Here is an 11,735-nt window from a genome sequence, read left to right as displayed (position 1 = left end):
GCCACAGAACATAACTTCGAAGTTCAGGCGCCGGTCACGATTTAAGACTTATCGCTCGCAGGAATTCTACAATCTAAATTCATGGCATTCAGAACATTATCTCACGCAGCGCTAACCTTAAAGCCCCCCGGAACCTGGGCCTGGAAAACACCCGTCGGGTCATACTCTTTCGCAACCCTCCGTAGGAAGGCCAGATTGTCCTCTCCGTAACCTTTCAGAACATTCTGGTCTCGCGCGGCGTAGTTCATGTAAATGTAGTCACTGTCTGCGCCGACTTCCCGGGTGTACTTCTTGAGTTTGTCAATCATGTCGTAGCCAAAGTTATGGAAGACAGTGTCGTCGGCTGCATTGTCCCAGTCGAGGAATATGAGAAGAACTATATCCGCATGAGCATGTTACAGTCAAGATACATGGCAAACCCAATGACATACCTAGATGATCCTCGCTCAGTCGGTCCAAACCAAGCACATTCCCATTCGCGCCTTCTGGGTCCTTCCCTTTGTCCCCGAACATAGCCGGGAACGGCTGAAGAAAGGTAATAACATCCCAATCCTCACTCTCCACTCCATGTTCCTGGACAGACTTAACAGCCTCCTCATGCAACCCATGAAGATACCTCAAAACCCTTTCCTCATTCCAAAACGTCAAGCTCAAAAACACCGCCCGTTTCCCGGTCGGCGGCGCAGTCTCCATCATCAGATCATCCATATCCGTCTCGCGCAACGAACTAAACGCCGCCGGTAGAGAGAGAAACTCATCGAAGATACGAGCCTTCGTGACTTCCTGACCAAGAGTGTATTGCAACCCGCTCGCCGCAAAACTGACATCAGTATCCGTCTTCCCGACATGTTTATGCTGCCAAATTGTAACGAGCATTGCGTGTGTGTCTGTGACCATATTGGAGGTGAAATTGACGAGCGCGTTGATCTGCGCGGGAATCGCTGAGACTTCGTGCCCTATTAGACCGCCCCAAAGGGGTCCCTGGGGGAAGGCGCGGAGTTCGACTTTCGTCACGATGCCGAAGTTGTTTCCGCCGCCTTTGAGAGCCTTGAACAGGCGTTGGTTGTTGGTGTGGCTTGCGGTTGCGATTGTGCCGTTGCTTAACACGATTTCGAAGCTTAGGACGTTGTCGCAGGCGAGGCCGTATTGCGGGGCGAAGTAGGACATTCCTCCTGCAGGAACCAGTCAGTCGGTATTCTCTCTATTGACATCAAACGATGTCTGGAGTAAGGAAATGCAGGTACATACCCCCGATAATCAACCCGCCAACCCCAACGGAATCACTCCTTCCACCCGTAACAGCAACACCGAGGGGCTTGAGCGTCTTATAAACATCCCCCCATTTAGCCCCCGCCATAATCTCCACTGTCTGTTTGTCAGGATGATAAACAGTCTCGTTCATCATGGCAAGGTCAATCGTGACTCCGCCCTGAACGCTCGCTGCGCCTTTACTTGGGTTATGCCCGCCGCCGCGGATGGCGAAGGTGCATCCTGTTGAGCCGTCGTCTGCTTCGACGAGGAGGGAGACGGCCTCAGCAATGTGCGAGGAGGACTGTGGTTGGAGGATACAGGCTGGTTCGAGGGGGGCGTTGGTTGTGTAGTGCGCGGTTATGGCGGTGTTGTAGGTTGGTGAGGAGGGGAGAATGAGGTGCGGTGAGAGAGGGGAGTTGAAGAGGGCAGCGCACTAAGAAGACAAATATTAGTTTCTAGAGGCTTCCTGTGGTAAAAGACTAGGTACATACGCATGTCAGTTTGCAGACATTCTGGAAGATGCCGGCGGCACTGGTGCTTGGACAGAATCGCATTGTTGTTGACGATGTCGCCAATCTAGGACGTGAAGCAGGAGATTGAAGAAGGAGGGAAATAGCTTCAACGGGCTTTAACAGATGTCTGAGCCCCTCCTTTACCTTCGTAGCTCCTTCGTGCATGGCTCTCGAGTGAACCGATTAAGGTTTGTAGTTCGTATTATGGACAAAGAAATCATGAACGGTGGGCCTGTGCTTCACCCTTCTAGTCATAGTCCATATATGCTCATTGGATACACTGAGTCATTCCTGAACTGGCCTTGCTTTCCTGTGTGTTCCCACAGATGGACTGGACCAAGGTGAGTTCCTCACGCGGAGGCTCAACTCAATACCTAACACCCCTGGTCTACCATGAGTAATCTTGTCCAAGGAACAAAACACCCGGTGTACGTGTAGTTCTGGACTCCAGCGACAGCGCATTATTGTTTCCTGACTTGTAGAGCTCAATTATTGGAGAATGCCCTGCTGGGCCCTGACCCACTGGCCTTCCCGCAACCATGTAGCATGACCCAATATTGAGATTGAACATCATTCGGGGAAAACGCTTTCGAGCCGAATCATAATGGAGGTGAAGTGGTCAAGAAGTCGTCTCCGGTGTCTGAAAGTGAGAATGTGATTGAGCTCACCGGCAGCGAGGTGAACACAGTACCTACACGGATGCCCTCATCCAAAACTCTTCCTAGATTATGGCCTCTAACACTTATTGCAAACCCCTCCAAGGCCAAGGACCTTATAATTATTAGTTAAGACGAGTTGGCCTAGTAGTATACAATTCTCACGTAAACGACGAAATAAGTGAACTAGGTACGTGATGAAATGAAGATTTATATCTTCCGGTAACCATCGGTATGCGAACCTCTAAGAAGACATAACTTGATTTATACTGGAATGTCGCCGATCGGTGGTTGAGGCTGGAGCTATCTGGGAGGCAGTACTTTACGATCCATTATTGTAATACTAGGCCCGATGTATTCTGTCAGGCAACCTTCTTCAATCACATGTATGCCGGTTGTACACTTTTTTTAGCTTTCGAACTGGTCTGGAACTTCGAGTTGAACAATGAGGCAAGTTTTGCGCAGATCAGCCCGCGTGAGTTGCAGCGTAATATTCAGAGCCAGCCAACAAAGGGAGATTGGAAGGGGTGCTCGACAGGCCACTTCCTGCAGAGCATCCATAACGACCAGGTAGTACAGGTTCACAGACTTCGAAATGACTTTTTCATCGGCCACAGCTCCTCCATCGCACCACTATACCCACGCGTCCTGAGTACCATATAAAAGTACCCGAGAGAAGTGCTCGGACAATAATCCACGCCCCGGTAAGCCGATATATTTGTCTCTGGCCTCTTCCACCACGCATCAACAACCTTAAGCGTCTTCTCATACAACCTCAAATAATCTGCCCTTAAATCTTCAGAGAAGGTCAGATCTGCCAACATACAAACAGTAGCCGTATCAATCACCACGCAAACGTCATTCCGCGCAGGTCCCCGGATACGCCCATCCTCGCCGAGCAGATTCAACCCCCGCAGCAACGCCCTGAATTCTTCTCGAACGCGATCGTCAGATGCACCAGAGAGCGCCTCTTCATCTTGCACAACATCAATCTTAAATCGACGAAGCGCTTCGTCCGCGTACGCGGTTGTTGTTCCCGCTCCGACCATCCGACGCGTCAGGTCGACTAGCTTCCCCATTGCCCGCGGGATGTTCTCCAACGTATCGGCATCGTAGTCGGTAACAAATGTATAAAACCCCCATGTTGGATCACCGTATCCAGGTAGGGGCTCATCGTTATCATCGAGGACGATATTAGAGGCGCTGACAATCTCTTCGAGAAACCGGTGGATTGGATCCGGCCACTCTTCGGCGTATTGTGCGTCGAAGGGGTTTAGGTATGTTGACGGGTCGGACTCTGCGCGGACATCTTCGGGCTTGCGAACGAGGTCTTTGATGTTTGGTGCTGCGCCGGGACCGAAAGACTGGAGGGTGAAGGTGCGCGTTGTGGCGACCGGGCGAGTTGTAAGGGTTGGGTCTGGGGGTGTGGTTGGGCGGAGCATGTGGGCTGTTGTTCCGCGAACTGACATTGTGAAAGTTGAAAGCTCGATAGATCGTTTCTTCGGTCACAGAGCTGGAGGCGGGCAGACTGGTCTTTCAAGTCTGTTACGGTTGGTGGCCCCCCGCATCTATCGACTCGCCAATCGGGTGCTACATCATATTCAGGAGCTCAGGTACCTATAGGCAGCAGCAGGCTGCGGTAGAGTTGTACTCGTTTCGACGCGTAGCTTCTCACTTGGCGGATTGATTCCAATCGTTAGCCCGGTTCACCCGTCACTCGTGACATCAACCAGTACTATACCTGACACAGGTCTTCGTGTCTCCTTGTTGTTGGGCCATGTGAGTGGACGTGGCATTCAACTCTGCGGCTGAGTGACGGTGAGATATTATGGCCGCACTGTTGCGGGACTTGAGAAAGTGCCATTCTCCTTCAGCATGGACTTCCCAGCTCTGTGGCGTGTATGGCTCGGGCTTAGTCCTATGACTATTTCCGGTGACGACCCGTCGAGCATCGCGGTCCACGAATAAATAGAGAGGAGACATTTCAGTCCAAATCATATAATAATAAGGACTGTCCCGGATATCTTGCTGATGATGAATGTGGAGAATGAGAGCTAACGAGCGGTAGGAGAGATAAGGGGTTGGATGGCTAACCTCCGTAAACGGAAAGTGTCTCCAACATGGATATGGATGGAGGGCCCAAATTCCGGCTGGCGAGAGATTCTTGCAATAGAACCACTAATAATTTAGGAGATTACTAGAGACTTGGTAGACAAGTTTTTTTGTTTTGCAAACGCCACTGCAGGTATTCTCAAACCAGGTGCTCCTTAGCTCAGCGTTAGATATTCGCGCGGACAAAGCATAGTCCTATCAATCGCTCTTCGCCTCCTCACTTTTCCCTAACAAAGCCTTCCCATACCGCACCGTCGCACGATCAAACTTCATCCGATAAATCGGGTACACCAAACTCCCCAAAAACCCCATAATCCAATCCCTAACAGGCGAATCACGCGGACTCGGACCACGCATATTATTCATAACAAACTCCGTATCACTATCCATAGTAACAAAGAACTGACCCCTCTGCAGTCCCTGGATGGTAAGCTCTGCAATACGAGCCGCCGATAACCCGCCCTCATTCGTCGTCGTCCCCTCGAGCTCCTTCAGTAGCGCAGGCTTGCGCTTCTGCTCGTCGTAGAAGGCCTCCGTGTAGATTGTCCCCGGGAACGAGCAGTGGATTTTGATCTCCTGTTGGGAAGAGTAGAGCATTGCTTCTTGGCGGAGTGTATCTGCTAGCGCGCGCGTCGCGGCTTTCGAGGGCGTGTAGGCTGCGTAGCCTGGTAGGCCTAGGAACGCAACTGTGGAAGCAGTGAAGATTAGATGGCGGGTTCCAGGCGATGAAGCAGGTTCCTTAGTCCATCGACGGAAGACAGCGTGCGCGATGTATGCGGCGGCGAAGTAGTTCTTGGCCATGCATGACTCGATGTCTCTGGATGTTATATCGGCGAAGAAGCCGATTTCGTCTGAGGTACCCCCAGCCACGCAAAAGAGGATTGAGGGTGGTGTTGGTAGGGAGGCAATGAAGCTCTCTACCTTGCTTGCATCTGTGAGGTCTACTGACGCAGCTCCAATTACTTGGTCTTCCTTCTGGACGTGCTTTAGCAGCTCTTCCCGTGTGTCTTCCAGTGGTCCTGCGGTTCTCGCGACGATGGTTACATTTGCGCCTGTGGGTGTATTAGTATCAGCTATGAAGCTGAGAGGGAGGTTTACCTTGTGCTGTCAACTGGACAGCAAGTTCTCTACCGAGGCCTTTTGAGCCACCGGCGATGATCACGGACTAGATATCATGTCAGTATATGATGGGCCCGTATCGCCGTGATGTGCTCACCTCGCCCTGCACGTTGAAGTGATTTCGGCCCATGTTCAAGATGTATACAGAGGCTGGATAAATGCGATGTAGCTGCAGCAGAACGTGCGGTGGAGTAGCCCAATGATGGTTCTTCAGACAGATGTGATCTTGATCGCTTTATACTGCACAGTAAATGCTGGCATGCAGCAAAGGGGCCCGCGGACTTGCGGATTGCCTGACAGTCTGGCCCACATGTAAGCTACACGTGATCGGAGCCGGGAAACTCTCTCGGAAGCGGAAGATCCTTCATGCCGGGCGGGTGTCGGCACGTGTTCCGACCCGGAACCTTGGTAGTATAGGCGCTAGGCCCAATTTGATTTACCTGCCACCAGGTCTTCGTCTTCCATCAGACCTGTTGCCTAGAAGGCCCTAGGAGAATATATATGTCGCCATGCTACTGGAGCGGCATCTTCACTTTTTTGAAGTTGGTCCAGCTGACAATTGGTCCCTGGTTTTGGTGACTGATGATGTCCGCCGGAGGCTAACCGGTGCCTCCCCAGCCCCGCTGAAATATATACACTGGTTGAACTATGAACGCACGGCTCTCCTAGAAACCATCAAGCCCCGGCAACGCTCCAACTGAATGAAGTTTGACGGCCCAGTAAAGAGGCAACAAGGACTCTTTACAGCAAAATTCTCCAAAAATGCTGTGTTCGACCGTAGACGCCGCAAGAATCTCCGCGATCGAGCTCGGCATGGATCTACATACACATCACATCATCGAGCAAGGACAGTGGGGCTCTGGGTCCCCCCAGACTCAGGTACTTAAACCCCTCCCCCTGCTTCCCCTCTTCCCCTCACGAACACCACAGCATTCCCTTGCTCCCCTTGAACACCATTGACCACACAGAAACTCTCAGAATGACCTCTCCCCGCCCACCCCTCGATCCCGACCTCTTCGAAGCACACAGCCGCTTCCCCAAACGCAGCGGCCTAGATTCCCAAGACAAGCTCGACGCGCGCCGCAAATCCGCAGCACTAAGCTGGGGCGCAATAAGTCGCGGCCGGTACGCAATCAACCACGAGGAAGTCGATATCCCCGGGCCCGCAGGCCCCCTCCGCGCATCCATCCTGCGCTCCAAGAAAAACGTCCTCCGGCCGCAGGAAACAGTCGGAATCGTCCACTTCCACGGCGGCGGCTTCTGTACTTCCGATCGATTCCACGGGCTCAATACCCTCTTCGATATCATTGAGACACTGGGCGTTGTTGTTATCGGTGCCGAGTATAGACTTACGCCTGAGCATCCGCAGCCTGCGCCTGTTGAGGACTCCTATGCGGCTCTGCTATGGGCGCATTCCCACGCTGCTGAACTCGGATTTAACCCGGATAAGATTGTCACCTGTGGCGGGTCTGCAGGCGGGAACCTCACGGCCGCTGTATCCCTCCTCTGTCGCGACCGAGCAGGGCCCAAACTCCTCGGCCAACTCCTCTTCTACCCCTGGCTCAGCGACGAGACGACCTCAACCTCGCTAGACCAATTCGGCGACCTCCAGCCCTGGACGCAGGAGGATACCAGTCACGCCTTGGACTTGGCACTCGGCAAGGACCGCTCGTACGCGAGCATCTACACGCTCCCCGCGACGACACCTGATCTCTCTGGCTTACCGCCAACATACATCGATGTCGGCGAGGCGGATGTCTTCCGAGACCAGGATGTAGACTTTGCGAATCGGCTTTGGAAGGCGGGCATTCCGACGGAGTTCCATGTTTGGTTGGGGGCGTGGCATGCCTTTGATACTTTTGCGCCGGAGGCGCCTGTTAGTAAAAAGGCTTTTCAGGCGCGGTTGGAGTGGTTGGAGAGATTGATTCATGATAATGCTTGAGATTAGAACTGTGAAGGATTAGCTGTTTCCGAGGGGCGCGTCAAGATATGATGTGATACGGCCTGCAATAGAAACTGGTTTTTTCGACCTGGGAGAATATCAGCCGCGCATTGATAGACTGTCGGGTACTCCGTATATTCTAAGCATCTATTGCCGCACCAACCTTTATATCACGGCTCCAAGAAGAAGAACTTCATTGCCTTGCCCATGTCTAGAAAAGGCGAAAGAATATCTCGATGACTGCCGGTTTGTGGAATAGCTCTATATTCGTGCCGCAAGCCTGTATCCCTCATATGATGTACTTGATAGACACAAGTTAGATCTGCAGAGATGGCAAGCACGCAGCGTGTCGCGGTCCTCATGAAGTATCGTGAGGACAGCAACCGAATTATGAGATTCTTGGCTTGGGTTCGCTCAAACCAAAACTGGTGGAGCTGGCGCCATCACGATCCTCATTCCAGGAAACCCTTGGCGCATGTCCAGAGGAACCCGAATTGAACCCAAACCCTACGCAAACACAACCCAAACGCAACCCAAACTCGACCCAAGCCGCCGTCCGGACAGTGATTAGTAAGGATGAAACCGGGTTAATATTCATCATGGTTGGTCTGGACTGGGAAATGCGATACAGACCATTATCAACCCTTAGCTGCCTTGTCCTCAATATAGGAAAGGTGCAATGCGGCTGCAAATTTTGAATGAACGTTGAGCAGAAAGCTGCTTGGGAGGCACAGTTCTTTGGCGGTGGAAATATATAGCACGAAGAATTCAAGGTTATTCTGGACCGGATTCCAGTTGAGGAAACTGCTGATGGCAAGCACTGACACTTTGGTAGAAAGTGATCGTTTAACTATAACTAGAAAGCGAGGACATGTGAAAGTAATGCTAAAAATGACTGCTGCCGGGGCTGTAAACAGCCGAATTTCTAGTCAGAACTCTCTAGTAGTGACGCGCTGCCCTAATATTCTCATCTGCTTTCTATTAGGGTACTATTCTTCGCTTGTCAAGTATTTTTTAGTCATCTCTGCAGATGTTTAACATCATTATACTTAAGTGTTAGCCAAAATATGACCTTGCTGTGCTTAAGATTTAGACGCAGATATAGATTAGCCTGTGAGTTTGAGCCTGTCAATTATAATTCAACAATGCTTGTTATGGCTGAAGCAACTAGTGCTTTTAGGACAGACTCTAGGCTTGAATTCAAAGTAACCTCAATTAACCTGAATTTCAGGCTGCTACCTCACTTCAGGGCACGAGTGCCATCCATTCGCCAGCAGGGAAGCAGGAATACCTTGGGAAAAGCTTCCTTTGATTTACTTTACTCAGCACAACCTAGCATAATAGGGCACATTATTCTAAAACGATCAGGTCTGATCGTTCAGGTAATTCTTATAAAACCCCGCAATTTGTCCCGGAACTTGAACCGTAAAACGGTGTCCCGTGTTACAGTTAGGCCGGGGGCTGCGACTCATTGCGATTAAGCGAATTTTTTGATTTAGCTGCAGTCGAAGGATCCCCTAGTTGATTTGAAGGACCAGTAGTGTCCCTAGCGTGCCTAGTGTCGTCGGCAGCGTGATGCCGTTTGTAACGCATTTTACGGCTGCATGCTTCCAACACCCGAATAATATCCGGGGTTTAGAATGAGCGTTGGGAAGAGCTCTTGACTAACTAGAGTGGCTACTATTGAAATGGGGAGTGGGTTTGGTGGTGACAAGATGAGATGGCGGACTCGGGAAGCGCCGTGATCCCCTCAGTTGCAATGCATCCCCACGACCTAGACCACCATCGAATTGACACTTCGATACCTGGGGCAACTAGCTTTGAGTCATCTCTCACGAATCGCATGTTGGCCTCCAATTTTTGCTGTCCGGGTGGGGAGGTATCTCAACGACCGGACTTTTGGCTTAGCGGTATTTGAGAGTGACTTGCGGCTATTCAAGGTCTTTGAATGATGCTAGGCACCTAAAAGTACTAATAATGTTGGTACACTCTAGACATCGCACGATCCTTTGAATGTCCTGCCACGGACGGACAGTCCCCCAATTTCCCCGTTCTCCTTCGACCAAACAAACTTTTTTGTTGCGGCCATTTTCTGTATGCTGATGCTGTCGGTCTCATGATAATAACAATGGCTGCAGTCCAGCAATCGCTCACGCCCACGATTCTGGCAACGGCCAGTCTCATGGCGTTGCTCTTCATCTTTTCTTTTTTAAACAGGTTGAGGTCGACAAGCGCCCCGTGACGACTGCAGCGTCTTTCATCGTAGCATATTTCCTGATTGCCAATACTCTTCCACGGATGAGCAGCGAATACGAGGGCTTCTTTTGGTCATATACCGTTGCGTTCCTGGCTTGGTCATCTCTGGTCGTCTCACTCTGGACGAGCATTCTCGTCTACCGTGCCTTCTTCCATCCACTGAAAGATTTTCCGGGCCCTTTTGGTGCGCGATTGAGCAAGTTTTGGAGCTTAACCAAGGTCCTGCAAACTAACATCAGATGGTACCGCACCCTCAATGCACTCCATGAACAATATGGAGACTTTGTGAGGACAGGCAACCGATTCTGCATACTTAACCCTTTTTTATTTTGTTCATGTAACGAAACTTACCAATTCTCCATCATAGGACCCCGTGAGCTCGTCATATTTGATGCAGCGGCCGTCACCCCGGTCCTGGGCTTTGCGTCGGTAACCGGCAAGGGCCCCTTTTATGATTCGATGGAAACATCGGTCAACACGACTCGGGACCGTGTGTTCCACCGAAAGAGAGGAAAGGTGTGGGACAACGCCTTCAAAATATGTGAGTTGGAACTCGAACGCCTTCCTTGTGTGAAACTGACAGACTGACACTGCTGGAGCGCTTACTGAATAGATGTAGGGCTTTGTGCCCGCGACTCCTCCAACCAGCGACTTGATAACACCCAGAATGTGACGGAGTGCATCGATCCGGTCCTGTCTCTCGTCAAGAGGGCCCTTCAGAGTAGCCGAGAACTGTCCATCCTTACTCTTCCATATATACTCAGCACTCATCGGCTCAGGCCAGAGCGTCTCCCCATCCTCCTTGGTGTCAAGGGTACCTGACCACATTATCACCGCCCGCATACAGAATCTCACCCGTATCATCAACAACCCCACCAACATTAACCGTGGTATTCGCATACGACGGCGGCGCCGTAAACTCCATCATGATAGTCGAGTACCTAAGGTAACGAAGTTCCACCGTGCCGCCGCATGATGAGGCTTCATGTCCTGGATAGCGTGGATGAAAACGCACCGTCCAGGTTTCTCACTACTCCCGGAAATATATTCCTTTTCTGGCGTCCGAATGCTCTGCGGTGCCGACCGTGTAGGAGAGGCTGTTTGGTTAGCACTTTTCTAGACAGCAACTAATCCTGGATGGGAGGAGAGGCAAACGTCGAGTTGATCCAGTGCATGATGGGCGTGGTTGTTAAGAGGATGGATGCGGTCGGGATGTAGGACGTGGCGCCATCGGCGGTTATTTCATGGGGCTAACATCTGACAAGTGACTAGCATTTAGCTAGTGATACTTCTGTGTATCAGGGAGTCTAGAAACCCCATTTACTCTCGCTTTGCTCGGCATATCATCCTTTGTCGAGCCGCTCGTGGTGACTATATCATGCTTGATCTTGGATCTTAGTATTTCTTAGTCTTAATGCAGGCATTGCCAGATTACATAAAGCCTCTTGGGGCTCTCGAATGAGCTCCAGGCAACTGCACCTCAAAGGGGTATACTGTCATTGGCGTTGAAAGATGATGGATGGATTGAAGGGCTGAATGCAATGCTGACGAGAATGGACGAGTGACCTAGGGCAAGTAGCGGATATACCCTACGTGTTCTGGACAGCTTCGTCGGCAACATCACAAAATTTGGTGTGTTGCTAACTCTGTCCAGCAAGGTTTATCAAAACGCGAATGTTGCCCCAATTTACTGGGAAATAGGCCTTCTGCTTGAAGAACAATTTTAACGGTTGGGGGCCGTTTAGTGCTGTTGCAAGATGGTACTGTAGGTCTCTGCGGCACCAGTCTCGCTGTAAGCACGGGACTGTCATTGCAATCAGGGTGACTACCAAACACGTGTCGAAGATGTCCCATTCAGGATCGAATATCGGAGGCCGAGTCAAGGGA

At 51.1% G+C, this 11,735-nt stretch overlaps 5 protein-coding genes across 5 annotated transcripts; 2 read left to right on the top strand and 3 right to left on the bottom strand.

Annotated features, from left to right (window-relative positions):
• Positions 1–98: 98 nt before the first annotated feature.
• On the bottom strand, positions 99–1,805 carry BDV17DRAFT_299620 (FAD-binding oxidoreductase; the record flags this gene model as incomplete). Its single annotated transcript, XM_073763908.1, has 4 exons — positions 99–376; positions 432–1,172; positions 1,249–1,684; positions 1,743–1,805. The coding sequence occupies 4 exons, from the start codon at positions 1,803–1,805 to the stop codon at positions 102–104; spliced, it is 1,515 nt and encodes a 504-aa protein (XP_073613541.1).
• A 957-nt stretch (positions 1,806–2,762) lies between these two features.
• BDV17DRAFT_150008 (uncharacterized protein) lies at positions 2,763–4,603 on the bottom strand. Its single transcript, XM_073754463.1, has 2 exons — positions 4,161–4,603; positions 2,763–4,093 (listed from the first exon to the last, which is right to left on the bottom strand). Exon 2 carries the CDS (start codon positions 3,886–3,888, stop codon positions 3,001–3,003), a length of 888 nt encoding a protein of 295 aa, XP_073613540.1. The 5' UTR covers positions 3,889–4,093; positions 4,161–4,603; the 3' UTR covers positions 2,763–3,000.
• Position 4,604: 1 nt separating this feature from the next.
• Positions 4,605–5,937, bottom strand: BDV17DRAFT_149976 (putative steroid dehydrogenase). Its single transcript, XM_073754462.1, has 3 exons — positions 5,748–5,937; positions 5,630–5,696; positions 4,605–5,583 (listed from the first exon to the last, which is right to left on the bottom strand). The coding sequence occupies exons 1-3, from the start codon at positions 5,778–5,780 to the stop codon at positions 4,730–4,732; spliced, it is 954 nt and encodes a 317-aa protein (XP_073613539.1). The 5' UTR covers positions 5,781–5,937; the 3' UTR covers positions 4,605–4,729.
• A 235-nt stretch (positions 5,938–6,172) lies between these two features.
• BDV17DRAFT_268937 (alpha/beta hydrolase) lies at positions 6,173–7,716 on the top strand. The gene has a single exon (XM_073758520.1). It carries the CDS (start codon positions 6,630–6,632, stop codon positions 7,590–7,592), a length of 963 nt encoding a protein of 320 aa, XP_073613538.1. The 5' UTR covers positions 6,173–6,629; the 3' UTR covers positions 7,593–7,716.
• A 2,001-nt stretch (positions 7,717–9,717) lies between these two features.
• Positions 9,718–10,641, top strand: BDV17DRAFT_149951 (uncharacterized protein). The gene is made up of 2 exons (XM_073754461.1): positions 9,718–10,389; positions 10,448–10,641. The coding sequence occupies exons 1-2, from the start codon at positions 9,891–9,893 to the stop codon at positions 10,459–10,461; spliced, it is 513 nt and encodes a 170-aa protein (XP_073613537.1). The 5' UTR covers positions 9,718–9,890; the 3' UTR covers positions 10,462–10,641.
• The last annotated feature ends 1,094 nt before the right edge of the window (positions 10,642–11,735 follow it).

The sequence above is a fragment of the Aspergillus undulatus genome (genome assembly GCF_047715775.1).
Source record: "Aspergillus undulatus strain CBS 261.88 unplaced genomic scaffold BDV17scaffold_40, whole genome shotgun sequence".
In the NCBI taxonomy this organism is placed as follows: Eukaryota; Fungi; Ascomycota; class Eurotiomycetes; order Eurotiales; family Aspergillaceae; genus Aspergillus; species Aspergillus undulatus.
The sequence above is the reverse complement of the archived record's forward strand: the minus strand, read 5'-3'. Positions and strand labels throughout refer to the sequence as shown.